This window comes from Phaenicophaeus curvirostris, chromosome 13, assembly GCF_032191515.1.
Source record: "Phaenicophaeus curvirostris isolate KB17595 chromosome 13, BPBGC_Pcur_1.0, whole genome shotgun sequence".
Taxonomy (NCBI): Eukaryota; Metazoa; Chordata; class Aves; order Cuculiformes; family Cuculidae; genus Phaenicophaeus; species Phaenicophaeus curvirostris.
Genome location: NC_091404.1, coordinates 20,400,162 through 20,426,825, shown reverse-complemented (window position 1 = coordinate 20,426,825; position 26,664 = coordinate 20,400,162). Strand labels below are relative to the sequence as shown.

General features: G+C 51.6%; 3 protein-coding genes across 5 annotated transcripts; 1 reads left to right on the top strand and 2 right to left on the bottom strand.

The window, feature by feature from the left end:
• On the bottom strand, positions 1-3,541 carry PDZD11 (PDZ domain containing 11). The gene is made up of 6 exons (XM_069868103.1): positions 3,430-3,541; positions 3,273-3,356; positions 2,346-2,402; positions 1,514-1,612; positions 1,292-1,352; positions 1-527 (listed from the first exon to the last, which is right to left on the bottom strand). Exons 1-6 carry the CDS (start codon positions 3,514-3,516, stop codon positions 493-495), a joined length of 423 nt encoding a protein of 140 aa, XP_069724204.1. The 5' UTR covers positions 3,517-3,541; the 3' UTR covers positions 1-492.
• Positions 3,542-3,908: 367 nt separating this feature from the next.
• Positions 3,909-21,446, top strand: KIF4A (kinesin family member 4A). 2 transcript variants are annotated; one of them, XM_069868100.1, is made up of 30 exons: positions 3,909-4,098; positions 4,568-4,682; positions 5,562-5,752; positions 6,028-6,120; positions 6,384-6,550; positions 6,795-6,889; positions 7,409-7,528; positions 7,849-8,024; positions 8,472-8,533; positions 8,949-9,081; positions 9,540-9,595; positions 9,797-9,893; positions 10,593-10,658; positions 10,956-11,141; positions 11,762-11,865; positions 12,168-12,312; positions 12,621-12,731; positions 13,388-13,471; positions 13,961-14,074; positions 14,305-14,460; positions 14,791-14,885; positions 15,299-15,428; positions 16,124-16,294; positions 16,678-16,785; positions 17,543-17,611; positions 17,699-17,800; positions 18,444-18,602; positions 19,043-19,162; positions 19,814-19,933; positions 20,715-21,446. In XM_069868100.1, the coding sequence occupies exons 1-30, from the start codon at positions 3,976-3,978 to the stop codon at positions 20,901-20,903; spliced, it is 3,657 nt and encodes a 1,218-aa protein (XP_069724201.1). In that variant the 5' UTR covers positions 3,909-3,975; the 3' UTR covers positions 20,904-21,446. The 2 variants fall into 2 exon arrangements, with proteins under 2 accessions (XP_069724201.1, XP_069724200.1); XM_069868099.1 differs by having other exon boundaries at positions 8,946-9,081; positions 20,715-21,445.
• A 664-nt stretch (positions 21,447-22,110) lies between these two features.
• On the bottom strand, positions 22,111-26,034 carry TAF9B (TATA-box binding protein associated factor 9b). 2 transcript variants are annotated; one of them, XM_069868101.1, is made up of 7 exons: positions 25,933-26,034; positions 25,772-25,853; positions 24,778-24,914; positions 24,570-24,704; positions 23,707-23,791; positions 23,031-23,144; positions 22,111-22,585 (listed from the first exon to the last, which is right to left on the bottom strand). In XM_069868101.1, the coding sequence occupies exons 1-7, from the start codon at positions 25,981-25,983 to the stop codon at positions 22,419-22,421; spliced, it is 771 nt and encodes a 256-aa protein (XP_069724202.1). In that variant the 5' UTR covers positions 25,984-26,034; the 3' UTR covers positions 22,111-22,418. The 2 variants fall into 2 exon arrangements, with proteins under 2 accessions (XP_069724202.1, XP_069724203.1); XM_069868102.1 differs by having other exon boundaries at positions 23,707-23,788.
• Positions 26,035-26,664: the final 630 nt, after the last annotated feature.

The following is a 26,664-nucleotide window of genomic DNA, read 5'->3' as shown; positions in this document are numbered from 1 at the left end:
TGACTTTGACTGGGCTTTACTGCTGTTCCTCGAGTCCCAGGCAAACCCCGTAGCACAGAGCAGAGTTGGACAGTGAAAGAAGGAATGTCAAGTCACCAGAGAAGTGAAGAGGAAAACAAAGGCCATGCCTTCCTCACGCACCCTCCTGACCTTACATCTAGCAACAAGGGTTGAATCCAGAGCCAGCAGAGAACTCTGTTAAGTCCTGCTAGAACAGAAGCACAGATCTTGCCAGAGAAGCTGCCCTCCTGCACCCACTTCTACATCAGTGCCACCCACTTATTTCAACGCCCAGTTCAAGAGTACAGACTAAAGTCCTATCCATCTTCCAGCTAAACAGGACCCTTCCACACAGGAAACAGAGCTGGCGCCTGTGCAGCCAACAGGACAGTTGTACCCTGACACCTGAAACTTGACGTGTTGTCACCCATGGCGAGAAAAAGCAGTGAAGAGATGTTTGCAGGACGGCTGCTCCGCAAACCCAGCTGCCTCCTAGTGAACTGTTCTTTCCTTCTGTCTCTGGTAATCTGGAAGGAAAAGGAAAGGCATGGCTGAAAGGGCAGGAGTAGCTGTTGCTGATGGCAAGGGAGAAAGAACCAAAATGTTTAAGGGAAAGCATTTGTTTCTGTCTCACTAAGGAGAGGCAGCGTTTGCTCCCCGCTCCCAGCACCCTCACACCCAGCCAGCCCTGTCCAGTTATTTCAAGGCACTTAGAACCAAAGTTTGCTTCAAGTCTTTTCCTGCTTCTTTCTTTCTTCCTTTAAAAGTGAGTTCCATTTTATGACGAATCCTTCTCTGTCTTGACTCCGCCTCTATTTTCCCCCACCTTGTAGCTATGATCTTCATGGGTGCAGAAACCAAGAGTTAATCCAGCCTTTTCCCTCACTCGGGATGTAACAGTTCTTGGGGAGGGATGAAAACCACCAGCAGTGCCCACCACTGGCCCAGTCCCACTGCTGACAGAACAGACCCCTCTGTTATTCAAGGATAAGTAGCATCTTTTCCAGTTCTGATGTAAATACCTCCACCCAACCGGCATCCCAGCTTGCAGCACCGGGCTGCCGTGCCCTGCTCCACAAGTTCTATGGGGACAGCTGAAGCCAGTCCTTACTGGTTTGACTTGGAAGCTGCTCTGATCCCCAAATCAAAGCCTGCTCTTCCTTCCGATCTGCAGGCTGCTGACTTAACATCACCTGTGGCCTCAGACTCTGAACCAACCGCTAAGCTCGGCTGGAGCTGCCAGGGCTGCATGGCTGCTGTGCAGCTTGGGTAGGAGCAAGCGGGCACTTACTGTAGGGGAAGTAACGCACGCGCATGCTGATCTCACGGGCCGTCTTCAGGATCTCCACAGCCTGGAAGCAGAAGGGGTTGCTCAGTGACTACGCAGGGATGGAGGATAGGGAAGAGGAATGCGTTGATTATGTGGTGCCAGCTGAGGGGCCGAAGGAGCCGGTGTCTGCACGCCTTGCCCATCCTGTCCCTGCTCCAGCAGCTGGGCCACAGGATCCCTCACCTTGCTGTGCTCAATGTCCTGGAAATCCACATCATTCACCGAGAGCACCTGGTCCCCTTCCTGCAGCCCAGCTCGGTGTGCGTCCGAGTCAGGGATCACCTGGGAAGCAAAGAGCAGGGACAGCAGCAGTGACTGTGGGCACGGCCAGCACCGCAGCTCCCCTCCCACGCAGCCAAGGCGGCCTAGCCCCACCGCTCCCCACCCGGTGAGCTCACACCGGCCTGGGGAGGATGGGGAGAGGGACTGCGGCACTCGCGGGCTGGGGAGAGACCAGGAAATGCCTGGTGCCAGAGCACCTCCCATACAACAACAGAATGAAAGAGTTGGGGTTGTTCAGCCAGGAGAAGAGAAGGTTCCGAGGAGATCTTATAGCGACCTTCCAGTACCTGAAGGGCTGGAAAAGGAAAGCTGGGGAGGGACTTTTTATAAAGGCATGGAGTGATAGGACAAGGGGGATTGGCTTTAAATTGGAGAGGGGAAGATTAAGACTGGACATAAGAGGAAATTCTTCACAGTGAGGGTGGGGAGGTCCTGGCACAGGCTGCCCAGAGCAGGGGTGGCTGCCCCATCCCTGGAGGGGTTCAAGGCCAGGTTGGATGGGGCTTGGAGGCCCTGATCCAGTGGGAGGTGTCCCTGCCCATGGCAGGGGGGTTGGAATTAGATGATCTTTAAGGCCCCTTCCAACTCAAACCATTCTGTGATTCTATGAAATTACACTGATGAGCTCAGAGATGCGTGCACGGCACACAACAGTCTCCATACACACCCCAGGCTCAGCAGCACCCAAGGGAGCAGATAGAACATGGGGCAGGAATAGCAGAGACAGACACACCTTAGAGATGAAGATCCCCAGCTGTGAAGCTTTTCCTCCCCGGATATTGAAGCCCAGCTGTGAGAGAAAGCAGCAGTGAAATGCAGTCACCGCCTCCTCAGACTGGGACCCTTCCTGCTGCTCCTGCATTTCTTCCAGACGGAGCAGGTGTCGGTGTGGCAGCGTGTGGGGAAAGGGGGGGCAGATCCAGGGGATGGGGGAGTGGATCCAGGGCCGGTGCTGGGACAGGGCAGGGGATGCAGGGGGCAGGGGAGGGGGGCCAAGGGATGGAAAAGTGGATCCAGGGCCGGCGCTGGGACAGGGGAGAGGATCCAGGGGGCAGGATCCAGGGGACGGGAGAGCAGATCCAGGGGAGAGAGGGGTGACTCCAGGGCAGGAGCCGGGACAGGGGAGGGGCTGCAGGGGACACGGTGGCACGATCTGGGGAGAGAGGGGGCAGATTCAGGGGACGGGGAAGCGGATCCAGGGCCGATGCTGGGACAGGGGAGGGGATCCAGGGGGCAGGAGAGGGGACGGGAGAGCAGATTCGGGGGACACGGGGGCACAATCTGGAGAGGGGCGGGGGCAGAGCCAGGGGACAGGGGAGCGGATCCAAGGCCGGTGCTGGGGCAGGGGAGGGGATCGGGGGGCGGGATCGGGGGGCAGGGGAGGGGATCCGGGGGGCAGGGGAGGGGAACGGGGGGGCGGGGGGGGGGATCGGGGAGCAGGGGAGGGGATCCGGGGGGCAGGGGGAGGGGATCGGGGGGCAGGGGGAGGGGATCCGGGGGGCAGGGGGAGGGGATCCGGGGGGCAGGGGGAGGGGATCGGGGGGCAGGGGAGGGGAGGGGGGAGCGGACCCAGAGGAAGGAGGGGTGACTCCAGGGCAGGAGCCGGCACAGGGGAGGGGCTGGCGGGGCCGAGGGCTCAGGGCCAGGGCCCGGGGCTCACCTGGGCGCCGGGCGGCTTCCTGAGGAGCACGGTGCGCGGCAGGAAGCGGGTGAGCTCGCTGCTGTACTCGGGGTGGTCGACGCGCTGCGGGGCGAGCGCCGCGCGGTCAGAGCGGCCCGGGCCGGCCCCGCCGCGCCGCCCCCGCCCTGGCCCTCACCTCGTGCGGCGGCACCCAGGCGGGCGGGCTCTCGTACGGCGGCAGGAACACCACCGGGAACTCCTCGTACGGCGGCCGCCCCGCCATGCTGCGCCCCGCGCCCCGCCGGCAGCGAGACCCGCTGCGATTGGACCGGCCGACCCCGCGTCCCGCCCCTCGGGCCCGTACCCGGCTCTGATTGGACCGGCTGGCGCGCCGCCCCGCCCCTCGGCCCGATACTCAGCTCTTATTGGACTGACCATCCCCTAGCCCGGACCCTCTGCAGGATACCCGGCTCTGATTGGATCGACGGGCGATCGTCCCGCCTCTCTTCTCGAAACGCGGCTCTGATTGGGCCGCGCCGCTCTCGCCCCGCCCCCTCTCCGGCTCTCGGCTGTGATTGGCCAGCCCTCGCGGCCCCCTCCCCGGCTCTCGGCTGTGATTGGTCCCCGCGCGGCTGGCCCCGCCCCCTCGCCGCCGGCCCTCGAGCCGCCATTGGCTGCGGCGGCGCGCGGCGCGGTTTGAGCGGGGGCCGTTGCGGCGCCATCGCGGCGGGCCGGGCGGGCGATGTCGCGGGAGGACGAGCGGGCGATCCCGGTGCGGGTGGCGCTGCGATGCCGGCCCCTCGTGCCCAAGGAGCTCAGCGAGGGCTGCCAGATGTGCCTGTCGTTCGTGCCGGGGGAGCCGCAGGTACAGGCCCCCCCCCATTCCTCCCCTTTTCACTCTCGGGTCCCCCCCGCCTTTTCTCTCTTTCCCTTCTCCCCTTCCTCTCCTCCTCCTATTTTTTTTTTGCTTCCCCCTCCCTTTTTTCTTCCTTCCCCCCCTTTCCCCCACCCCCTTTTTTCTTGCCCCACCCTTCTCCCTACTCGTCCCCCTCCCCTTTCAGGTTTTCCCCCTTCTTTCCCTCCTCCCCCCCAGCCCTTCTACCCTCTACCTCTCGGGGTCCTCCCCTCCTTCACCCTCCCCGGCACCTCCCCCGCCCCCTTCTCCCTAGTTACCCACCCCCTCCCTTCTACCCTTTGACCCTCCACTCCCCTCTCACGGTTTCCCCCCTTCTCCCCTCTTCCTCTCGTTGTTCCCTTCCCCTTCTCCCTCTACCCTCCTTATGATCCTCCCTGTCCCTTCACTCTCCTCCCCTCCTGGTCCCTCTTTCCCGCAGGTGGTGGTGGGGAACGACAAGTCCTTCACATATGACTACGTCTTTGACCCATCCGTGGAGCAAGAGGAAGTCTTCACCACAGCCGTTGCCCCCCTCGTACGGGGCATCTTCAAAGGTCTGTGCTCGCCTGGCTGAGCTCTGTGTTAAAACACCATTGGTTTGCTGGGCTCAGCACTGTGGGAGAAGGTGCTGCCCTGATTGATTCTTTATTCCAGCTCAGCTCTTCTTTGATCTTCTCCGAAAGTAAAGCCCTGTGCTGCCTGGACATTGACTTCAGGCTCGGGAGAAGTGCCAGGTCCTGCCTGTTTACAGCCTGTCCTACTCCACAAGGCTTGCGTGTGGCTCATTGTGGTACCTGAAGCTATTTATACATGGCAAAAGAATTTTACTGGCAATGTGCACTCATAGTTCAGAAAGCCAACCATGTCCTGGGCTGCATCCAAAGCAGCACTACCAGCAGGGTGAGGGAGGCAATTCTACCCCTCTACTCTGCTCTCGTGAGACCCCACCTGGAGCCTGGTGTCCAATTCTGGAATCCCCAACATAGGAAGGATATGGAGCTGTAGGAATGGGTCCAGAGGAGGCCACAGAGATGATCCAAGGGCTGGAGCACCTCTGCTATGAGGACAGGGAGACCCTTCAGCAGTCTTCCAGTACTAAAAGGGGCTGCAAGGGAGCTGGGGAGGGACTTTTTACAAGAACATGGAGTGACAGGATGAGAGGGAATGGCTTTAAATTGGAAGGGGGAAGATACAGATTGGACACTAGGAAGAAATTCTTGATGATGAGGATGGGGAGCCCTGGCCCAGGTAGCCCAGAGCAGTGGTGGCTGCGCCATCCCTAGAGGCGTTCAAGGCCAGGCTGGATGGGGCTTGGAGCCCCTGATCCAGTGGGAGGTGTCCCCACACGTGGTGAGAGGGTCAGAATTAGATGATCTTTAAGGTCCCTTCCAACTCAAACCATTCTGTGATCTGCATGTTCTTTGTTCCCTCAGGGTATAACGCTACTGTCTTAGCCTATGGGCAGACAGGATCTGGAAAGACATTTTCCATGGGAGGCACCTACACTGCCAGTCAAGAGGATGATCCAAGCGTAGGTGTCATCCCTCGGGTAATCAACCTGCTCTATAAGGAGAAGGAGCGACGGCAGGACTGGGAATTTGTCCTCAGAGTTTCTTATCTAGAGGTAAAAGTTGGTTAGATTTTCAAACCCTTATGAAGTCATGAATAGCACGTGAAGTGAGTTTTAGCGAGGCCACCTCCTCCAAGGAGTAGGTGTTTATTAAAAGCTAGGACCACATAAAGTATTGTCAGGAACTGGATTCGAAGTCCTGGGCATCTTTTTCTAAAGGCAAAATGAATAGGAGGTCATGCAATGTCAGCTGACTTTCAGCCTATTCTTTTAACATATTGATCCCTTGCGAGGCTGCTAATTCTGAGCTGCTGTTCTGATGCTTTCAGATCTACAATGAGGATATTCTGGACCTGCTGTGCTCATCAAGAGAACGGTCTCCTCAGATCAGTATACGGGAAGATCCCAAGGGAGGCATAAAGGTCTGTTGCCCTGTTACACAGAGGTATATGAGCAGGTGACATGGCCAAAGACCAACATTTTGATTGAGCGTGGCCTCATAGAAATCGAGCAGTTGAGGATCCTTAAATTTACTCAAAGGGAACACCAGTGGGCTTAGAAATTCATGACAAAGCGACTTGCAACTCCTGTTCCGGCTTTTTTTTTGAAGCCAGATTTTTTTGATTCGGGTGACTCTCCGAGAACGTAAGCGAGAGGGTAAATAATGCTTTCTTCCTGGGTACAGATTGTAGGGTTAACAGAAAGAAGAGTCACCTCTGCCCAAGATACTGTGTCCTGCCTAGAGCAAGGGAACAATTCCAGAACGGTGGCCTCCACAGCGATGAATTCCCAGTCTTCACGGTCCCATGCCATCTTCACCATTAGCATTGATCAGACAAAGAAGAATGACAAGTAAGTGTGATTGTGCAGCCACTCCTAGCAGCTGTTAGGAGTCAGACTTACTCCAGATGTCATGGTCTTGTTCTCTTCTGGCCATGGATGAGCTTGGCCGAGCTACTCTTGAGGCAGTTCCTGTATTTCGCTGTCTGATATGGTCTGCTTTTCAGCGCCGTAGCTCAAGAGTAGTAACCACTGGACTGCTGCTTTCCTACCTGCACGTTTCCCTGAGAGAGTAAATTTTTTTTTTCTGCCACAGGAACAGTGTTTTTCACTCCAAGCTGCACCTGGTTGATCTCGCTGGTTCCGAGAGACAGAAGAAGACCAAGGCAGAGGGAGACCGACTCAAGGAAGGTCTGTAGGGAAAGGACTTGGTATGGCTTCGGCTTCTTAGCACTCAGGAAAAGCAAAACAGTTCTCTAATGATTATGATTTACTTTTATAACCTTAAATGTTTTTAAAAGGGCAGGAGAACATTGCGGTTGGGGTGGACATGACACATAGAAGTTGTGAGCGAAAGGACATCTCTATTGGTTTTACCACCAACTTGTTACAGATATACTTTTTATACCTTTTCTGGGACTGTGTGTTCATATATGATTGGTTTAGCCAAAGACCAACAGTTCATAATTGGATGACTCTCTGTTGTAACTTCATAATTGGATGATTCCACCTGCAGCCTGGCAGTTTCGTAATATTGTTTACTCAGCTCTTCTTGGCACTTTCCAGCTTCTTCAAGGATACACGGGTATCTATTCAAGGCCAATGTTACGCTCGCATTCCGATCCCTTGGAGCAGCCGAGTTTCCCACAGGAGAAGAGCGCTTGCTGGCTGTGGAGGCAGCTCTGCTCACTGTCATCTGTTTGTCTGCAGGCATCAACATCAACAGAGGTCTCCTCTGCCTGGGGAATGTCATCAGTGCTCTCGGTGACGAAAACAAAAAGGGTGGGTTTGTCCCCTACAGAGACTCAAAGTTAACAAGGCTGCTGCAAGGTAAGAGCCAGGGGATGATAAAGTCTAGATCTGCAGATGCGCTTGAAATAGTAAAAGAGCAAATAACTGACTTTGGGACTTTGGCTTCCAGAAAAAGCTCTTTGGTCTAAAACTGGCTGAAGTGGAGGACAAAGTAATCTAGCTAGAAAATAACAAGCTATAGTTAACATGCCAGCACCATCTGTTTTGTCTGTCTCCTGCTAGGTATTTCAGTCTGTAGCATGGAGATGCGCTCATGTGGTCGTGGGTACCTCCATGAGGATCTCCCACGGGTCATTCTTGCTCTCCAAGCTCTGATTATGCCTTGTTTTCCTCCTCAGACTCTCTGGGTGGAAACAGCCACACTCTCATGATTGCCTGCGTAAGCCCAGCCGATTCCAATCTAGAAGAAACTCTAAACACTTTGCGTTATGCTGACAGAGCAAGAAAAATAAAAAATAAGCCGATTGTCAACGTTGATCCCCAGGCAGCTGAGATTCATCATCTGAAGCAGCAGGTACTGGGCACTTTCTTCGTGCCAGAGGAGTAGAACTGTCCTTTTGGTGTTAACCTCAGTAAACAGCAAGTAAAGGCACAGGTTGTGTATACGTGCAGCTTTCATGCTGCCTCTCCAAGGGACAACTCAGAAATCTAGTGCCACAGTGGAGTGAGTGGTGGTACTTACGGTGGGAGACCAGCAAGATCTGATGCACAGAACAGTGTGATCTCTGGGGGTGATTTGACATCCTCTGATCCGAGCATTCCTGAGGAAGAGAAGGTGGCCTTTTGAGGAGTAAATTACTTGAAATACTGCAGCCACCTGATTTCTTTCCGCAGAAAATGGTAAAAGGGCAATTGTGAAGCTGGTGACTGGTATGAAGACTAAAGGTCTTAGTAGTGTTTCTTTAATTGTCTAGTTATTGTGCGATTGAGATTAACTAGTGGTAATTGTTTGTCTTTCTAGGTTCAGGAGCTGCAGGTGCTACTGCTGCAGGCCCACGGAGGGACCCTCCCAGTGTCCATCAAGTAAGATCTGTAGATGAATGTTCAGTCTGTCTGATGGCCATCACACACTAGTGAAAGCTGTAGATCTTTGCTTCAGACACTGCTGGAGGGCGAGGGCAAAGCAAAATGGTTTTTTTGCTAACAGCAGCAGGACAATTTTTCCCCTCTCACCTTGTTCTTTTGTCACAGCTGCTGAAACTCCATGCACCTACAGGTCACTCAGTTTTGTAGGAAACCCTTTAAGACTGCAAAATCAGTTGTAGAAAATACAGGAGAACTAGGCTGTATCGCCTCAGTACCTGTTCCTCAGACCCACCCACCCCTCTTTTCTTCCTCGCCCCTCTGCTTCGAATTATTTTGAAGGTGATTTCAGTGCTCTTACAAACCTCTCACAAAGCCACATTCTCAAGCAAATTGGTTCATAATGTTTCAGTAGTATGTCACCTTCGGAGAATCTTCAGTCCCTGATGGAGAAGAACCAGTCGCTAATGGAGGAGAATCAAAAGCTGAGCCGAGGGCTGAGTGAGGCTGCTGGGCAGACAGCACAGATGCTGGAGAGGATGATTTTGGTAAGGTTCAGTTACCCAGGAAGAGCTTTGAGTTGTATGACTTCCCTCTTTTAGCTGAAGACTAATCGATGGCAGCTCCTGTACAACTTCCACGTTAGGAATCTCATTAATATTCCTTTCACATTTATTTCACATATCTAGCTATAAAAAGTCTTTCAGAGCCTAAAGATCTGGTCACTTCATTGGGGAAAAGTAGACTTGAATCTTCCAGCTGTTTTAAATACCAACAGTTGTGCATGTGCTCCTCTTCCCCACCCCACTCTGCGTTGCTTTAATTCATTGCAGCATACATGCCTCTGTAAAAGGGTGTTAAGGCTGAACAAACTAGTGGTGATGATCATGCAAGATCTTTCGGGGCACTGATTTCTCACAGACTGACACCATATCATTTGCTGCCAATAGCTTGGCTGTTTTCTGGCTTCTTATCTTGCTTTTCCAATAATTCTGACTTCTTTTAGGCAGAACAAGAAAATGAGAAGACGAATGCCAAGCTAGAACACCTTCAACATACTGTGTAAGTGTTTTCACACCGTGTTCATGCTGAGGAGGTCTTTCAGCATTAAATGCTTTTGTTGGGATAAGCTGGGTACAGTCAGTTCGTATTTGTTCATCCAGAACTCATTTGTACGATCAGCGGGGAAAGCTGATTCTTACTGTCAAGTGACACAGATATGCCATGTAATCCTCGTGGACTTAAACCCACGTCTGCTTGCAGGTGCACGCTTGATCTGCAGAAGGTGGTAGAGACTGTGGAAGATGAGGAACTCAAAGAGGGGATTCGTGATCTGCAGCAAGCGTTGGCTCAGTTGCAGGTAGGACTAAATTCAGGGAGAGAAGAGTGTGCCAAGCGAGTCAGCTAATGAAACCTAGAGCTTTTCTGCTGAGCACTGGATTCCGCTCTGCAGAAACTGTGCTTCAGGAGCCCAGGCATCAAGAGTATGAAATGACTCTTGATACCCATTTAAATATAAGCTGTCCGGCTAGGCTTTTAATGCTGCAGAAAGGCCACTTGTGCTTGAATAGCTGCAGATCATAGAATCATGGAATGGTCTGGGTTGGAAGGGACCTTAAAGCCCATCCAGTTCCAACCTCCTGCTGTGGGCAGGGACACCTCCAGCTGGAACAGGCTGCTTGTGGGGGGAATAGGAAGAGTCTCCATAAATTAATCTGATAGTGGGAGATTACGGTGGATTTACAATCCAGCTGTTGGAAGTAGGGTTACAAACTTCATCATTGTAACGAGAGACCCAAATTGCTGAAATTGTTAAAAAGGAGCTGGCTGCCAGGGCTGGAATTCAGGGAAGACTGGAAAGAACATCCTGTCCTGCTAGCCTAGGAGTATGTTCGCCTCACTAAAGGAGGAGGGCAACGACATCCTCTTTCCGGAGGCAGCTTTCTGGACAGTGGAGGATAATATTACTCTTTCTCATTGTGGCCCAGCAGAGTGTTATTAGCCTCATTTTATTTCACATTTCACTTTGGTAAAATGTTTTCCTTTTTGTTCTGTATAGAGTGAAAAAGCTGCTGCTATGGAAGCTGCTGCAGAGATGGCAAACTCAGAGCAGAGTGCTACAGCTGTAAGTGAGGGGAGTCCAGCTGTGCAGGCCTTGACAAGGACATCCCTTCATTTCTCTTTTTTTCCTGCATCCTTGTGCTAATTTTCTAATCCAAATGTTTGGCGAATCATATATGTCACTTTTGAATGTGGTGCCTTTCTGGCCCTCATTTGCTCGATGTGATCAATAAGGTGTTTGCATTTGAGAATACCTAATTATTTATGTAAAAAGGGGATTTGTAGCGTTCTGCAAAAAAATGTTGTTGAGGTTAAAGAGCTTTTGACTGGCCTCTCCAGCTTGTTGCTATATCTCCTCCAGGAAGGTGAAATGGGCCAGGATACCAAGAGATCCTCAGACGACTTCACCACTCGGCATGCCCTCCGTCAAGCACAGATGTCCAAAGAGCTGCTGGAATTGAATAAAGCCCTGACTCTGAAAGAGGCACTTGCCAAAAAAATGACACAGAATGATAGTCAGCTGGAGCCCATTCAGTCCCAGTACCAGGTAAACCCTGCCAAAATAGTTCTGGTAAGAAGACGTTCGTTCATTTTTCCCAGTTAATGCAGTTCCTCCATGATGAGGAGGGAAGGGAGGAGATCTGTCCTTTGCTCTCGTTGGGTCTGTTTACTTCAGCTGTGTTGCTGCCCCCTTGGGCATGGAAGGCGGGAGGAGGGTTGTGACAAGCTATCTCTGGCTGTAGCTCTAGTGCCAGAAGACAGTCTTTTTCTCTGAAATAAGCTGTTAGCCACTGGCTGTCTTCTGTGAAAAGGGCTGCTCTGCTTTGTACCTGAAGGTTGGCTTGGCTGCACCAAGCCAGGATCCAAGTTACCATTGTTAACTCGGACAGTACAGCTGATATGCCTTCCCTGTTCAGTAGTTGTGCTGGCCTGTCTCTGAAATGGTTCAGTTATAACTTCTAGTTTGTCACAAGGGTTTTGTGGACCAACTAAGTTTTCAATCTATAGAGGACCTGCCCTTTTGGCACTCTTGCTGCTTTTAGACAAGGTGCTATAAAGCCTGTGGAAAGGAACGTGGTTTCTCAAGGCCTCCTGCCTTAAAGCTTTGTCTCAGACCTGTCTTGAAGTGGTTTTTATTTGGAGGCTTACTACTCTTGTCCTTTCTAGACTAATATCAAGGATCTGGAATTGGAGGTCAGCAATTTGCAAAAAGAAAAGGAGGAGCTGGAACTTGCTCTGCGCATGGCAAAGAAGGATGTTAACCAAGCCAAGTAAGGGTGACCACACAAGCTGTGCGGCTTCTAGCACTGAAAATAGGGATAAAGTGCCTGTGAAAAGTCATTGTCTTGCACTTATTTCAGCTGTTTGCAAAAGTTCTTTTATTTGGATGCAAATGCATCATTTTAATATGACACTCAAATTGTGTAAATTGCTGAGAACCCTGGTAGGATCAGTGGGAAAGATAAGGCACCATTGCTCCGTTTTTCATATGGTGCCTCTAAAGCTGGAGAATTCTTGTTTGGGAAGGACGGGAATCGAGGGGGGCTGTTTTTAAAGTGTGGTTTCTTTACAGACTGAGTGAACGGCGTCGGAAAAGACTTCAGGAGCTGGAAGCGCAAATTAGTGAGCTGAAGAAAAAGCTAATTGAGCAGTCAAAGCTCTTGAAGCTGAAGGAATCCACAGAACGCACTGTCTCCAAACTGAACCAGGAGATCAGGGTAAAGAGCTCGAGCAAGCGGTTCTGGGGTTTCCTCCGGCATAGACAAAGCAGCTTGCTGACAGAAAGCTCTCGTGCTTTTGGTTTTGTTTGTCCTTTGGCTGCTGTTGCTGGTGTAATACAGTCATAAAAGATGAATTCCTGGGGTTTAGCAGTAGAGTGTCCTCAGCATCGACTCTGAGAGCGTAGCACATTGGAATGTTTCCCGTCTGCCCCCACTGACCTTGACAGACAGACCAGGGGAGCATGGGTTGAAACTGCCCAGGAGGCAAATATAGGACAGCTCTTCCAGCCATTTCTCTCTTTCAGGAAATGAAAAATCAAAGGGTCCAGCTGATGCGCCAAATGAAAGAGGATGCTGAGAAATTCAGGCAGTGGAAACAGCAGAAGGATAAGGAAGTGATCCAGCTGAAAGAACGGGTGAGCAAATTATAATCCCCCAATCTGTACTGCCCTCTGAAGAGGGCACACAAATCATTCCAGTGTTTGCTGCAAGGCTTTGTTTAACTAGTAAGTACCTGGAAAACAGAATGATAGAATGGTTTGGGCTGGAAGACACCTTGAAGTTCATCCAGTTCCACCCCTCTGCTGTGGGCAGGGACACCTCCCAGTGGATCCAGTTGCTCCAAGCCCCATCCAACCTGGCTTTGAACCCCTCCAGGGATGGGGCAGCCACCACTGCTCTGGGCAACCTGGGCCAGGGCCTCCTCACCCTCAGTGTGAAGAATTTCTTCCTAATGTCTAGCCTAAATCTTCCCCCTTCCAAGCTGGTCATAACCCCTCATCCTATCACTGCATGCCTTTTCACAAAGTCCCTCCCCAGCTTTATTGTAGCCCCTCAGTACTGGAAGGCTGCTAAAAGTTCTGCCTGGAGCTCTCTTTTCTCTGGTAATACTGACAGCCGTTTGCTCTCAGAGTCCCTGTGTCACTTAAGCCTGTAACAACCCGTGGAATCTTTATCATGAAGTGCTTGCATTGCCGGCAAACGTAATGTTTCTGTTCCAAGTAGTATGAAACCAGCTGTAAGTATTTGTGATGTGATTTTTTACATCTGTCCAAATACTTTTTCCTTGCAGGATCGCAAGAGACAATATGAGCTCCTTAAGATAGAACGAGATTTTCAGAAACAGGCCAATGTACTTCGGCGTAAAACAGAAGAGGTAAGGAGCCAATATCTGCTAGGAGCTCCTGAGCAATTCCTAAAGATCTGCAAAGCGTGATTGGAGGTTGTAACAGGATATGCAGAAACCCCTTAAAAGCAGTTTAGAGGTCTGGAAATGGGTGCTTTTCTTTCTGTAGAGAAATACCGTGTTTCTGTCTTGTAGCCTTTGATGGATTCTGCTCTTTGAAGGGTATATTACCCTTTGAGCATCTGCTGCTGTGGCAAAGCTATTACTGATACCCAAACTAGGAAGTGTAAAATGAGCGTGGGTGGGCCTCCGATTTGGATGCTTCCTTCTACCGTTAGGCCTAGAAGCAGGGGAAACAGAGTCACAGACTCCCATCTTTGATTAATCCTGAAGTTTTATTAGCAGTATGCTCTCTTCTCGCTGTCTCAATGCCTGCTTGCATTGCGGATCTCACGCTTGTAACCATTGTGGATTAAGTGAGGGAACAACTGCTCAACTTGTGTGTAAAATATTTTGCAGGCAGCAGCCGCTAACAAGCGCCTGAAGCTTGCTCTGCAGAAACAACAGGAGGCTGCAGATAAGCGGAAAGCGACTCACAATCGGGAAATGGAAGGAACTGCTGCGCGAGTAAAGGTGTGTGTGAATGTGTTGTGCATTCCAACGAACAACAGGCAAGCTTGGCTTTGTTAACTCAGTAGGTGCTGCTGGGGCTAGAGAGCAGAGGGGAAGGACATGGGGTTCCCGATTAAGAGAGGCAGTGTCATTATTCAGTTGATCTGTGAAGATATTTCAGAGAAGGATTCAGCCCTGAAGCTGAGACTGCAGTGAACAGCTGTAATGGGTGTTGATGGCTTTTCCTCCAGAGCTGGCTTGCAAATGAAGTAGAGGTTCTTGTTAGTACTGAAGAAGCTCGCCGGCACCTTGCAGACCTGCTGGAGGACAGAAAGATCTTGGCACAGGAGCTCCTTCAGCTTAAACAGAAGAAAGAGGCTGGGGAAAGCCTACTTGTAAGCAACCGGGTAAGAGAGGGAAATGCCATTTTCTCTGTCTCAAGTATGGTAACTTACTCACTCCTTTTGACCTTTTCCCTCAGAAGGTAGGGAGGGAGATGGTTCCCTTTCTGGAAGAAAGGGTTAATGTTACTGTTCTCTGGCATGTCAGGGAGCAGAGTTGCTCTGGTAACCTATTAATTAGTGCAGTGCATGCTTTGGAATGTCTACTGTGGAGAGATGCTGGGAGGTCTCTATAATAGCATGGCTCCTCTTTTCTGAGAAGTCTGTAAATGGAAGCCCTATGTCGCGTGCATTCCTTCACCTCCTTCACTTCTGTTCATTGCTGTAATTCTGCAGAGACGCACCTACGCCCTCTCAGATGTGCAGTCATCGGAGATGGATGTTTCCTTGTCAAAGCAGATAGAAAGCCTGGAGACTGAGATGGAGCTCAGGTAGGGCAGTACGACAAGGCTGATTTGCACTGCCTTGCCTCTGTTTTATTCCTCGTCTTGCTCTGCAACTCTTTGGTGAAATGGAAGTAAAATAACTTCTACACAAGTGATGAAATAAGATCATGTGGTTTTCCTGGTTTGAATTTTTCTGAAATGAGGGGATATGAGGATGCTACTTGGTCACTGAGATTGCCTTGTTCTTAGCTGTTTCTGAGCATCTCTGTATGAATGAAACGCTAATTGGAAGCGTGGAAGGGAAGATAAACTCCCTGGTAAAACACTGTAGTCTCCAGCCACTCAGCTAAGCAGCCAAAACTGTAACTTGAATTGTTTTGTCTAATATTCTGGTAGCCCAGACACTAGCCCCAGTTTTCTCCTGTGCTGTAACCCCCAATACGTGTGTCTTTCCAAAGGAGCGCCCAGATAGCAGATCTACAGCAGAAACTCTTAGACGCAGACAGTGGAGATCGTGTGAAACACCGTTGGGACAGTATTGCAACTATTCTAGAGGCAAAATGTGCTTTGAAGTATCTCCTTGGAGAGGTAAAGTATGAATTTTCCTATTGTATCACTAAAACCAAAGGCTCTAAGTGTGTAGGCAGGAACAAAAGGAAGGGACTAACGGGCTGATAGCAGAGGTGAAGTCAAGAGGAGCATCTCTGTAATGAGCGAGTTTTAGTTCTCTCTCAGCTTCTGATTAAAATATTTGGCACTGTAAATACTTCTGGTCAGGGAAGTCCAAAAAGAACAGGGAAGAGGGAAGCAGAATTGAGGCAGTTCTGGAGATCTCTGCTAAATCTCTGCTTACAGAAGGCTTGTGTGGGATTAGTGTAAGAGAAGAGACAAATTTCAGAGTGGAAGAAAAGAGAAAGTGCCTAAACCTTCATGAACAAGGAGGCGATGTGCAGGGAAATGAGGGGGATGCCTCTTTGAGGTTGAAGGGGAAGCAGTGTAATGGATGTTGGGATGGGAGAAGCTTGAACAAGAGTGGGGAGAGGAGAGAGAATGAATTGGGCTAATGTAGAATTGAGCTGGAGCTTGGAAATTAAAAGAAAAGCGTGAAGGAGGTAATACTGAGAGCTCTAGCCTCCTTGTTTCTGATGGCCTGTCCGGTTCTTAGGGTGGTTGGAAGTGAGGTAGAAATGCTTTGCCTTCAGACTGAGGTACTTGTGCCCCAACAGACATGAGGAAATGTGGAATTCCTTGACTCAAGCAATCATCTTGCTTCTGTCTCGCAGCTGGTCTCCTCAAAAGTGGAGAAGGGCAAGCTGGAGAGCAGCCTTCAGCAGAGCGAGGCCGACTGTTCAGACATACAAAAGATGCTGACGGAAGAGCGAAACCACATAACGGAGATGGAGGCCGAGTTCCAAACTCAGCTTTTGGTGCAGGAACAACACCACCAGGAGAAGGTAAAACGTAACTGATGGAAATTCCGAGAGTTTCTGTTGGGGCTCCAATTCTCAGTTCTGCTGAGAGACAAAGGGAAAGGGGATGTGCTGAAAGCAGTCTGTTGCTCTATATCTGATCCGGATGCGCTAGACTCTTGTGGGATAGATAACAGAAGCCCAAGAAATCTCCCTATTCATCTTCTGCCCTGTGTGAGTTAGTTTGTTCAGTAACTATAGTGCTTTAAGAGAGGCTGTCACACCTGAGCACAAGATCACTTTTAAAGTGGATCGGGGCAGAGTCACGCAGAGGTGACAATCTTTTTGGAATTGTCAGGCCTTCGCCTGCACTTCCAGATGGCTCTTGAGGAATTCATGCCTGTTTTGCTACTGTAACATGCTTTTAGGTTCAGTACCTGCTTAGTCAACTTCAGCAAAAGGAAGCAGTGGAGAAGAAACTGGAAGATTCACTGAGTGAGCAAGAGAAACAGCTCCAAGAGCGACTCCAGTTCCAGGTAAAGAGTCTGGATGCAGCTTGGGGGCGGGGAAAGCTGTGCTCATTAGGGCTGCTTGTTACCTGGAAGAGAAGCTGTAGAGTGAGGAAGGTGCAAGAGGACTGAGAGTATTTCCATTTGTGGCTAGGGTGGCTCAGTTTGGTTGGTTACAGGGAATACTTGTTATACAGGTTTTAATAAGCCTGTGCTTTTTGTTCTTGGGCTTCTTCTTCAATTAAATAAATGTAAATGCAGTGACAAGGTTGACCACAATCTGAGCAGCTCATGCAACTTCTGTGCTCAGAGCAGCTTTAGCTGGAATATTCAATGTGCTCTTCCTCATCCTTTCCTGAGCACAGCTCCACTGTGCTCTCAGCAATGGGAGGACTCTAGCTTGATTATACAAACATGTCCTCTTGTTGCTAAGACAATTAAGCAGGCTGCTGCGGGAGGGTGTGTTCAGTGATGAATTAAGGCAAAGTCAGTCCTAGGTGCATCTAAATTGGAGATAAGCCTTGGAAACAGAGGGAGGTTTAGATCCTAAATGGTTACTCTGAAAGGATCCCATTCTCTCAGTGTTGTTGGCAATGTGCTGCGATCCTTTCAGATCAGTGCTAACAGTTTTCCTGATCCCTCGGAACTGATCTCTTGTGGGAGAACACAAAGAAACTCCTCTGGTATTGCAAAAAAGATCCACAAAGAAAAATCTGCCCCAAATAACTCTTTGTGGCACCCACCCCCAGGTAAGCCTGTGGATTTTGTCTTGTCTTGCAAACAGGAGGAAGAGATGGAGAAAATGAGGGAGAAGCAACAAGGTCTTCTCCAAGAAAATGACACCCTTAAACAGGTAGAGAGCTGTACAGGCGAGTCATCAAAGCTGCTTGGTAGTTGGATTAATGTATTTCGTGATGCTAACACTTGTCTCTCTGAATAGAAACTGCTGCTCCTCCAAGTTGCCAGTGGACAGAAGCTCCATCGTGTTCAGCAAAAGCCACCTGAGTCCCCAGATTCTTCTTTTGATTACATTCCACCCAAAGTAAAGATGCTATTTACCAGTTTGAATGCTTGTATCATACTTGGGTTCTTGTCAAAAGTTAATGGTGGCTACTAATAACCTTGATTTCTTTCTCTCAAGCTGCTTTTTACAAAGCATCGTGTTCTGCTTATGGAGGTGGCCCTGCTCTCTACTTCAGGCAGTCCTTAAGGGTGCTGTTTGCAGAACACTTGTGAAACCAGCTGGCACTACGTTGTGATCTTTTCCTTTAAAAAAAAAAAAAAAAGCAAACAAAATGCCAAACCTGCTCCCTCAATCTAATTACGTCTGACTTTGTGTCCCCCTTAGGAGCCCAAATGTTTTCTCTGTGGCATTTTCAGTCTCCGAATCACGGAGCAAGCCACCTGTCCTAGAAAATGTAATCATTGCCTTGCAAAAGAGCCAAATACAGGTGCTGGGAGGAATAAGTGACCTAAAACTGCTCCACTGAGACACAAATCTATTAATGTTCCAAGGATCTATCAGTTTAAATTGACAACTTGACCTTTGTCTCCTCCTTAACCTCCTCTCCTTGTCTGCCTGAGAGGAATGGGGCTCTGGGGGTGGGACTCTGAAGTATCTTCTTAACATGCAAGCCCACTGCTGTTTCTTCTGGGGCATCAACCGTTGTGATTTGTGTGCGTAGCCAAAGACTCGCCGGCAAACAACAGCAAAACGCCGAGCGCCAGCCCCAGAACTGGATGTGGAAGAGCTGTTCTCTGACTCGGAGTCTGGAAGGGAGACGGAGGACGCAGACTGGGTTCCAGTAAAAACAGCAAAAGGAGCAAAGAAAAGCATGATGGGGGTAAGATCCATTTACCTTTGACTTGTTGTCTGTTTGGGAATCGCTTGCCTGTATCCCTAAGGCTCCGCTCTGCAGTGTCTCTGCTGTTGGTCTGAAAGGCCTTGATGCGACAGCACTGCTGGCCCTGGTTAGTCCTCGTCTCCTGACAGAAAGCACAAGTTGCCCATGGCCACTGCAGTGACACCAGCGTCCTTTGGGGAACCTGGAGTTGGGGACAGAGTCACTGACGTTGCTTCTTGGGCTGCTGAAGCAAGAGAGGGCTCTGTAGGTGGAGAGATTCCCTTTCTTTTCCAGGGGAGCAGGATGGGCCATGCAAGGTCCGTGGCTGCTGGGGGCTGCACTGGCCTTTAGGTGGCCTCAGGTAGTGCCAGCTGTGGCAGTCCAGGTGCACTCTTTGAAAGGGCGAAGCTCTTTCCACACCACATTCTCTTCTCTCTCAGTGCTCCTGCAAGGGCCGCTGTGGAAACCGCATGTGTGGCTGCCGCAAGCAGAAGGTGGGCTGCTCCGACGGCTGCAGCTGCGACTCGGCGAAGTGCAGGAACCGGGAGGCTGGCTTTGCGGTGAGTAGCAGCAAGTTTGGGGGCGCGAAAGGGCAGGCACCCAGCATCCAGGCTGCACAGTGCGTTTACGCAAAACTGGATGGAGGGGTAAGCATTTATGCTGTTACCATACGCACACGGTTTGTTGAGCTAAAGCATGTGCACCTTTCTGAAACATATGTAAACACCACTAATTCCTTGTTTATCAGTGGTGAGGGAGTTCAAAGTATTCCACTGCAGTATCAGGCTCTTGCATGACATCTCAAGTCACATCAGTTTACCCCCTGCCAGCCGTCTGCAGCAAATCCAAGGACAAATAATTTAAGTCTTTTTTTTGCACTTGGTAGATAAGCTGTAACTTTTGGCTTCAGATGGCACAAAAGCTTAACTCGGTTTCAGAGTATTTCTTTTTTAAAAAGTGGAAGGGATAACTTGGGAGGAGGCTGTAGCATCAGGAAGGCTTCTGAGCAGCTGATGTTCATTTGAATTCTTGCTAGAAATGTCTGCCTTCCTCTTGGATCTTGGCGATCTCGTAGCACAGACCTGTACTATGAAGTTTTTCCCAACTGGAGAGAAGGTGGCTTGGGGCCCCTTCTCTTCTTCAGCTTTTGGTGGGTAAGGGAGGGATGGATGCTGTAGTAGCGCTTCAAAACAGTACTCACTGCTCCTCAGGGCGCCGCGCTGGGCGAGGACCAGACGAGCAGCTCTGGTTCCTTCAAACTCGAAGATCACAGTGAAGAGGCTGCAGAAGAGACCTTCTTTACACCCCTGCCCGTCACATCATTTGGACAGGTACTGCCTTCAGCTGTGCGAGTGGTTCTGCATATTTGCATGCCTGCTTTAGGGCCAGGGATGGATCTTAAAGAGGAAAAAAAACCCAGATCCCCAAATCCCAGGGTGGCGGGGTTAGCAGGGCCCTCTAGAGCTCCCCGAGTCCAACCCCTCTGCTAAAGCAGGGTCACCTCCAGCCATTGCACAGCAGAGCATCGAGGCGGCTTTGGATTATCCAGAGAAGGAGACTCCACGTCTCCTGGCAGCCAGTCCAGGGCTCTGGCAACCACATAGGAAAGCTTTTCCCCATGTTGAGGCAGAAGAAGCCTCTTCAGGCTGAGATGATTGGCTGCTGCTAGAAAATAGTGAAGAGCCTACAGCTGTCAAGCAGCTTATATTTAAGCACAGAAACTGCCCCATTCCTAAGGTTTCGGTCTTGAGCTTTGTCACACAGGCTTGCCCTGCTTTCCTCCTGCACCTTCCAGCAATGAGAGATGAGTCAGGGAGGAGCTCATGAGATAAAATATCTGTTCCCTGTCCAACCTTCCTGTTCTAAAGCCCTTGTGCACGCTGATGTGGCAGCTGAAACTTTGCCTCAGCCAAACAACTTCCCTTCTCCCCCATGTGCCCTCTGCCCGCTACTCCAAATGCTGCTTCCTGCTCAGCCTGCGAATGTGTCCTTGGAGTTCTGAGTTAAGAAACGAAGCCCCTCTTGCTGTTGGCCTGGCAGCTGCTGCCTGGCCCGCCTCACTTCTCCAGGGCAGTGACCAACTCTACTTTGTCTCCCTTGCTTTTCTGCTAGGTGCTGAAGGACATCCCTGACCAAGATGTTCCCATGAAGAAGCCTGGCAGCACTCCCTCCCCGCTCCTGAGAGATGAAGAGACCAGAGAGAACCAGGTGCCGCTTGTAAAGAGAAAGAAGAAAATGCTGAGCAGCAACACCAGCTTCTTCTCGGGCTGCACCCCCATCGGCGCAGGCCTCGAGGGCTGAGCCCACACCCCGCCCCACGCGGGGCCGTGCTGCGCTGCTCTAAGTCACCGTCACCTCACCGTGGGCTGAAGCGCTGACCTCTCTTGCTGCAGCAAAAAGCCCGATGCCCATCCTGCCTCGCTGCCGCCGGCATCAGCAAGGGAGTTAAGAACTAGTTTGTGGTAGATTGTGTCCTGTTCCTTGTAAATACTTGTATGTGTGGTGCTTGGGGCAGTGGAAGGAACTCTCCCCTCTGGAATTCTGTAGCCAGGGGAGGGAACTTAGCCAGGTTGATTCCAGTTGCCTTCCTCATCCTAAGCTGTGAACACAGTGGGTACGGTTTGATCTGTGAAAGACCTTCACGCGTGCCCTGGGCCTGGGGGCGCTCTCCCTGCAGCACAAGGAACCGCTCCCTGCTGTCCCGTGCCCTCCCCTGGCACCTGAGCCCCAGGAGCAGGGAGGCTGCAGTCTTAATCAAGCGAGCAGCTCTGAAAGGGCCAGAGCGTGGCTCTGTCATAGTTCGGTGAAGTCAAATGTTGTAATTTAACTTGGTTTTTTAGCTTTAATAAAGTAACAAATAGTCTGTGACTTGTGGTGTGATGTTACTGTGGGAAATGCATCATGAGGCCCTTGGTGCTGACCCCCAGCTTTTTCCATCATACTTTACTTTACTCCAAAGGAAGGCACCCGCAGCAGCTCCTGCTGCTTCGCTTTCCTCTCTTTGCTGCTACAGGGAAGGGTTGGGGGCAAAACAACTTTGAAACCCACCCTGTCCCACGGGCAGGGACACCTCCCAATGGATCAGGGGCTCCAAGCCCCATCCAGCCTGGCCTGGAACCCCTCCAGGGATGGGGCAGCCACCTGGGCCAGGGCCTCCCCTCCCTCACAAGAAGAATTTCTTCTTCATGTCTAACCTAAACCTTCCAACTTAAAGCCGTTCCCCCCTCATCCTATCACTCCACGCCCTTGCAAAAAGCCCCTCCCCAGCCCCTTTCAGGGGGAAGCTGCTCTGAGGTCTCCCCAGAGCCTTTTCTTCCCCCTTTTGAGACACAGTATGAAAGAAAAGCTGGGCTCACCTCTCTCCTGCACTGTTCTTCCCTCCAGAGCTGGCCCAGCCCTGCCCCTGTGCTGCCAGGTGATCGCTGCTCACCCTGCCCGAGCCCGGGCTTTGCCTGGAGCTGGGGTTTGATGTAATTTGAAAGGAATATCCACGCCGCAGCGCCCAGCGTTTTCTAAACACGGTTTTTACTTGGCACAAGGCAGTGCTACGAGAGCCTGGCTCTCCGAGATGCGGACACGCCTGTTGGAACCGAGGCGAGAGAAGAGAGGGGAAGACTCCTCCTCTGAAACAGTGACCAGCGCTTGCCCTCACTGCTGAGGCCCCAGGGAAAAGATCAGGCGGGTTTGCATCTTCCTGCCCTCCCTCCACAGCAACAGGGGACGGGGAGCGATCACAGCGCTTACAGGGAACTCAGGGCAAAACCCGATGGACGCAGCAGGAATCCCTGGAGAAGGGAAGGGGACCGGACAGTCTCTTCACAAGTTATCGTAGTCATCATCATCTTCGTGCTTCCTTTTCAAGGGGTTTGACTCATTAGCTGTAGTCTGTGACGACACCATGTTTGTAGTGATGAGGATGTTCTTTGGTCCAATTAACGAAGGATTAATTAGAACATTCTGAACAGTTGGAGTAGTCGGAGTGGCTGTGGAAAAAAAGAAAAGAATTCATTCAATAAAAAGCTTAGAAAAATGACAGTTGGTTGTCCCACCCTGAAGCAGAGCTTCCAGCCTCGCAAAGACACACAGCACTGGAATATTCCAGGCTGAAAACCCTGGCATGATCCTGAGAGCAAAGCACAGCGGGCAGGAAAAGAGCAGCAGGGCGAGCACAAAGAGCGAGGGAGCACAGGGGTAGCAGCTGAGCTGGAAAGGAAATCTGCCTGAAGCACCAAATGTCCTGGTGGACACCACAACGCTCAGGACGGGAACTGAACCTGGGAGTTACGGGGCCAGAGACAGGGCTACCCGCCATGTGTGTGGAGGCACAGAAGAGGTGAAGTGACTTCCCACACTGCTCCTACAAATTCATTCCCATTCTGCTGCAAAGAACTCCCGAAAGCCCCACGGCCACCCCAGCCCCGGCTGTACCTGACTTGACCGTTGCCTGGGAAGACGGGATCTGCACGGTGAAGCGCTGCCCGCTCAGCGACACGGGAGTGCCGACCTTTGCCGAGACGGCCACGGTTTGTGCCGAAGGTGTCCCTGAAATGTAAAACAACTCGCTCAGGAAAGAAAGAAAGAAAGACAAGTTACACTCGCACTCCTAAGTTTGCTCCCAAATTGAAGCCAGTCATTTTCAAAGCAGTGGGAACACGCTGACGCTGGAGAGGTAGGAGTCAGCTTTCCAGGCAGGACTGCGCCTTCCCTGTTGAACTCTAGGCTACCACCAGACGGGCTCCTAGGGAAGCACACACCTTGTTATGCATTCTAAGAGCCCTTTAAAGCTCGATTTTGTTACGTGCTGTTTGCAGGTGCAAGCAGAGCTCCCTGGGAGGGAAGCCTCAAACTTCTGTCAGGCCCTGGCACAGCCTCTTCACACAGAGGTGTTCTCACCAGCCAGCGAGCCGCAGGAACGTACACCTGCACCAAGGAGTGCAAAACCTCTTTGGGCTGAATCTATTTTTTGTGGCACTCTCAGCAAAGGCATGAAAGGATACCAAGGCCAGGGGACAGCCAACATGCCTGAAGCTCACTTTAAATTACTTCTGACTGCATCTTTCCTCCAAAACATCCACAAGGAAACCCCAGCAGAGCTGTTCCCTACCTAAAGTTGGAGTGCTGGGCCTGCTGCTCACCGCACCAACGCTCAGGCGAGGGACGGTTATTCTTCCCGCAGAGGAAGAGACCTGCTGAGAGACAACATCCAGTTTGGCCTCCCCTTAGGAACTGACAGTTCTTAATGTGAAAAAACAAACAGTTCTTCCTATAAGACCCCAGAGAGCCTATTCCACAGCAGCAGCAGGCGGCTGGAACACCAGTGTCATCCTGAGACTCCTCAAGCACGACTGTCACCCTGTGAGCTAGAGAGATCTGGACACAACCGAACACCAAAGGCAGCCAGTCTGGCAAGCAGCCCTTGGGCCCATCAGGTTCACTTGTAACAGAACAGATAACTGGAACATCTTAATCAAAAACTATTCCGCTCTACCCCTTGCAGCAAGATGCAGCCCACATCAATACATGGAATCTTAAGTCCAACTTCTAAGACTCTTTCTCTAAAATGGAGGAAATAAACCTGAAATCCTACACACCAAGACATTCCGTACTTTCTGGCAAGCAAAGTAAATATTTTCTCTTACGTCTAAAGCAGAAACAATTGAGGCAGCAGTACAAAATACTCTTTAATATCTGCACTAAATACTCTTTAATATCTGCACTAAAGCCTTACTTTGGCCTTTTACGATCTGACATTCAACTCTGCTCTAATGCTAAAGAATCCACAGATGCATTTGATAACACACTTAACATTTGAAGCTAATGAACAATAAGAACACTTGCAAACTCCTAGAGACAAAGACCACTGGCCCGGTTTCAGACACTCTTGATGCCTGGAGAACTCTGATTCCACAACATTCCTGGCCAATGACGCAGACATGAAGGGAATCTTTCCAAAGCTAAAGCCCTTACCTTCTTCTGCAGGGACTTCAGCCTGTAGTTGGGAGCGGTCAAGCAGTACCTGTCAGGTGGAAGCCTGGGCCCCGAATAAGGCTTTATCAACGGCAGCGGCGTCTGGTTTTTCTGCCTTGCAATATCTAACAAGAACTGCAGAGACAGGGTTATTTCCCACCTGCGGTCCCTCACGGCATCCTACAGTCATCCAAAGAGTTTCACTTACGTCTCTTGGAGGGGGAGAGGTAAACGACTGGTCTGTCCGACACTGGATCGCCAGCCTCACGTCATCTGCATCCACGCTGGATTTCTTTGCGTGGCTTGAGTAAATTTTTGCATCTTCTAGTATAGTAGTGACATACCCTTTGAAAAACAGAACCTCCCGTTGTGGCTGGAGCACGAGGAATCCTCCCAACCCTTGCACCGACAAAGACGACAGCTCTGGTTCCGCCACGGCCCCGTTAAAGGCCCACGGGGAACCCAGAAGGGAATGCGGCCCAAGACAGCATTTCCCTGCTCCCTCAGCCTGTCCCCGCCAAGTGCACGGCGGCGGCCAGCCCTGGCAGAGCTGCCAGCAGAGCCCCCTACCCCAAAGGCAGCCCTGTCCCCGGTCCCCATCCTGTCCCCATTCATAGAATCATAGAATAACCAGGTTGGAAGAGACTCAACGGATCATCAAGTGCAACCGTTCCTATCAAACACTAAACCATTCCCCTTAGCACCTCGTCCACCCGTGCCTTAAACACCTCCAGGGAAGGGGACTCAACCCCCTCCCTGGGCAGCCTCGAACAGGGACCAATGACCCTTTCTGTGAAGAATTTTTTCCTAATGTCCAGCCTAAACCTCCCCTGGCAGAGCCTGAGGCCATTCCCTCTTGTCCTGTCCCCTGTCCCTTGGGAGAAGAGCCCAGCTCCCTCCTCTCCACAACCTCCTTTCAGGTAGTTGGAGAGAGCAATGAGGTCTCCCCTCAGCCTCCTCTTCTCCAGGCTAAACACCCCCAGCTCTCTCAGCCATTCCTCATAAGGCCTGTTCTCCAGCCCCTTCACCAGCTTTGTTGCTCTTCTCTGGACTCGCTCCAGAGCCTCAACATCCTCCTTGTGGTGAGGGGCCCAGAACTAACCCCAGGATTCGATGAGCGGCCTCCCTAGTGCCGAGTCCAGAGGGTGAAGAACCTCCCTGGAGGTTCCCATTCCCCCCCCCGGCCCCCCCTCCCCGCTCACTGTAGGCGAACTCCAGCATCTGGTTGATGACGCGCGGCTCGTACTCGGTGATGCCCATGTCCTTCAGGATCTGCGCCATCACCTGCGGGGCGGGGCGGCGTGGCTGAGCCCGTGGCGCTGGGCCCGGCCCCGCTGCCCCCCCACCCAAGGCCCGGCCCTACCTGCGCGTCTTTGGGGGCGCTCTTGGGCGACGCCATCTTGGCCGGCTCCATCGCTGCCGCGCGCCGCTTCCGGGCACGTGACCGGGGCCCCCGGAGGGGGGGCCCCGGTCACGTGCCCGGAAGCGGCGCGCGGAGGAGCGGGAAAATGGCGACGTGAGCGGGTTGAGGGGCGGGAGCGGGTGGTCACGTGATGGGGCTGCGCGCGCTTTAAAAGTGATCACGTGACCAGGCAGGGAGGGTGTGAGGGGAGAAGGGGGAGTCTCTGTTTGCAGGGAGGGAAAGACGAGGGGGCAGGGGGATCGGTTGCTCCTGGGGAGGTTCCTCTTGGAGTCCAGAAGAAATTTGTTCCCCGTGAGAAGAGGGAAACGCTGGAATGAACTCGCAAGGGCGCTGGATCCCTCGCACTGGGCGCTTGAAGGCCTTGAAGGCTCAGCTTGGCAAGGTGCTGAGCCATCTCGTGTAAACTCTAGATCACCTAAAAACGCTGGAGCGGAGGGTCCTTGAGGCCCCTTCCGACCTGCTGTTCTACAAGCCGTTTTCTCTCATCCTATCGCTTGTTACTTGGGAGGAGAGCCCAGCACCCGCCTCACCGCAACCTTTCGATGAGGTCTCCCTTCCACCTCCTCCAGACCCAAACAGCCCCAGGTCCCTCGGCTGCTCCCAGAACCCTGGGCTCCAGCGCCTTCCCCAGCTCCATTTCCCTCTCTGGACACGCCCTAGCCCCTCGGTGTC

What these genes read in the sequence shown, in the direction of transcription:
- KIF4A (XM_069868099.1), top strand. Translation starts at nt 3,976, where the DNA reads ATGTCGCGGGAGGACGAGCGGGCGATCCCGGTGCGGGTGGCGCTGCGA. An exon ending in AAAATGACACCCTTAAACAG is followed by an intron (nt 17,612 to 17,698) that starts GTAGAGAGCTGT and finishes CTCTCTGAATAG; the next exon opens with AAACTGCTGCTCCTCCAAGT. An exon ending in CCGTCACATCATTTGGACAG is followed by an intron (nt 19,934 to 20,714) that starts GTACTGCCTTCA and finishes CTTTTCTGCTAG; the next exon opens with GTGCTGAAGGACATCCCTGA.
- PDZD11 (XM_069868103.1), bottom strand. Translation starts at nt 3,516, where the DNA reads ATGGCGGGGCGGCCGCCGTACGAGGAGTTCCCGGTGGTGTTCCTGCCG. An exon ending in TGGGGATCTTCATCTCTAAG is followed by an intron (nt 1,613 to 2,345) that starts GTGTGTCTGTCT and finishes TTTGCTTCCCAG; the next exon opens with GTGATCCCTGACTCGGACGC. An exon ending in CGTGCGTTACTTCCCCTACA is followed by an intron (nt 528 to 1,291) that starts GTAAGTGCCCGC and finishes TTTTCCTTCCAG; the next exon opens with ATTACCAGAGACAGAAGGAA.
- TAF9B (XM_069868101.1), bottom strand. Translation starts at nt 25,983, where the DNA reads ATGGAGCCGGCCAAGATGGCGTCGCCCAAGAGCGCCCCCAAAGACGCG. An exon ending in GATGCTGGAGTTCGCCTACA is followed by an intron (nt 24,915 to 25,771) that starts GTGAGCGGGGAG and finishes TGTTTTTCAAAG; the next exon opens with GGTATGTCACTACTATACTA. An exon ending in CCAGGCAACGGTCAAGTCAG is followed by an intron (nt 22,586 to 23,030) that starts GTACAGCCGGGG and finishes TTTTTTCCACAG; the next exon opens with CCACTCCGACTACTCCAACT.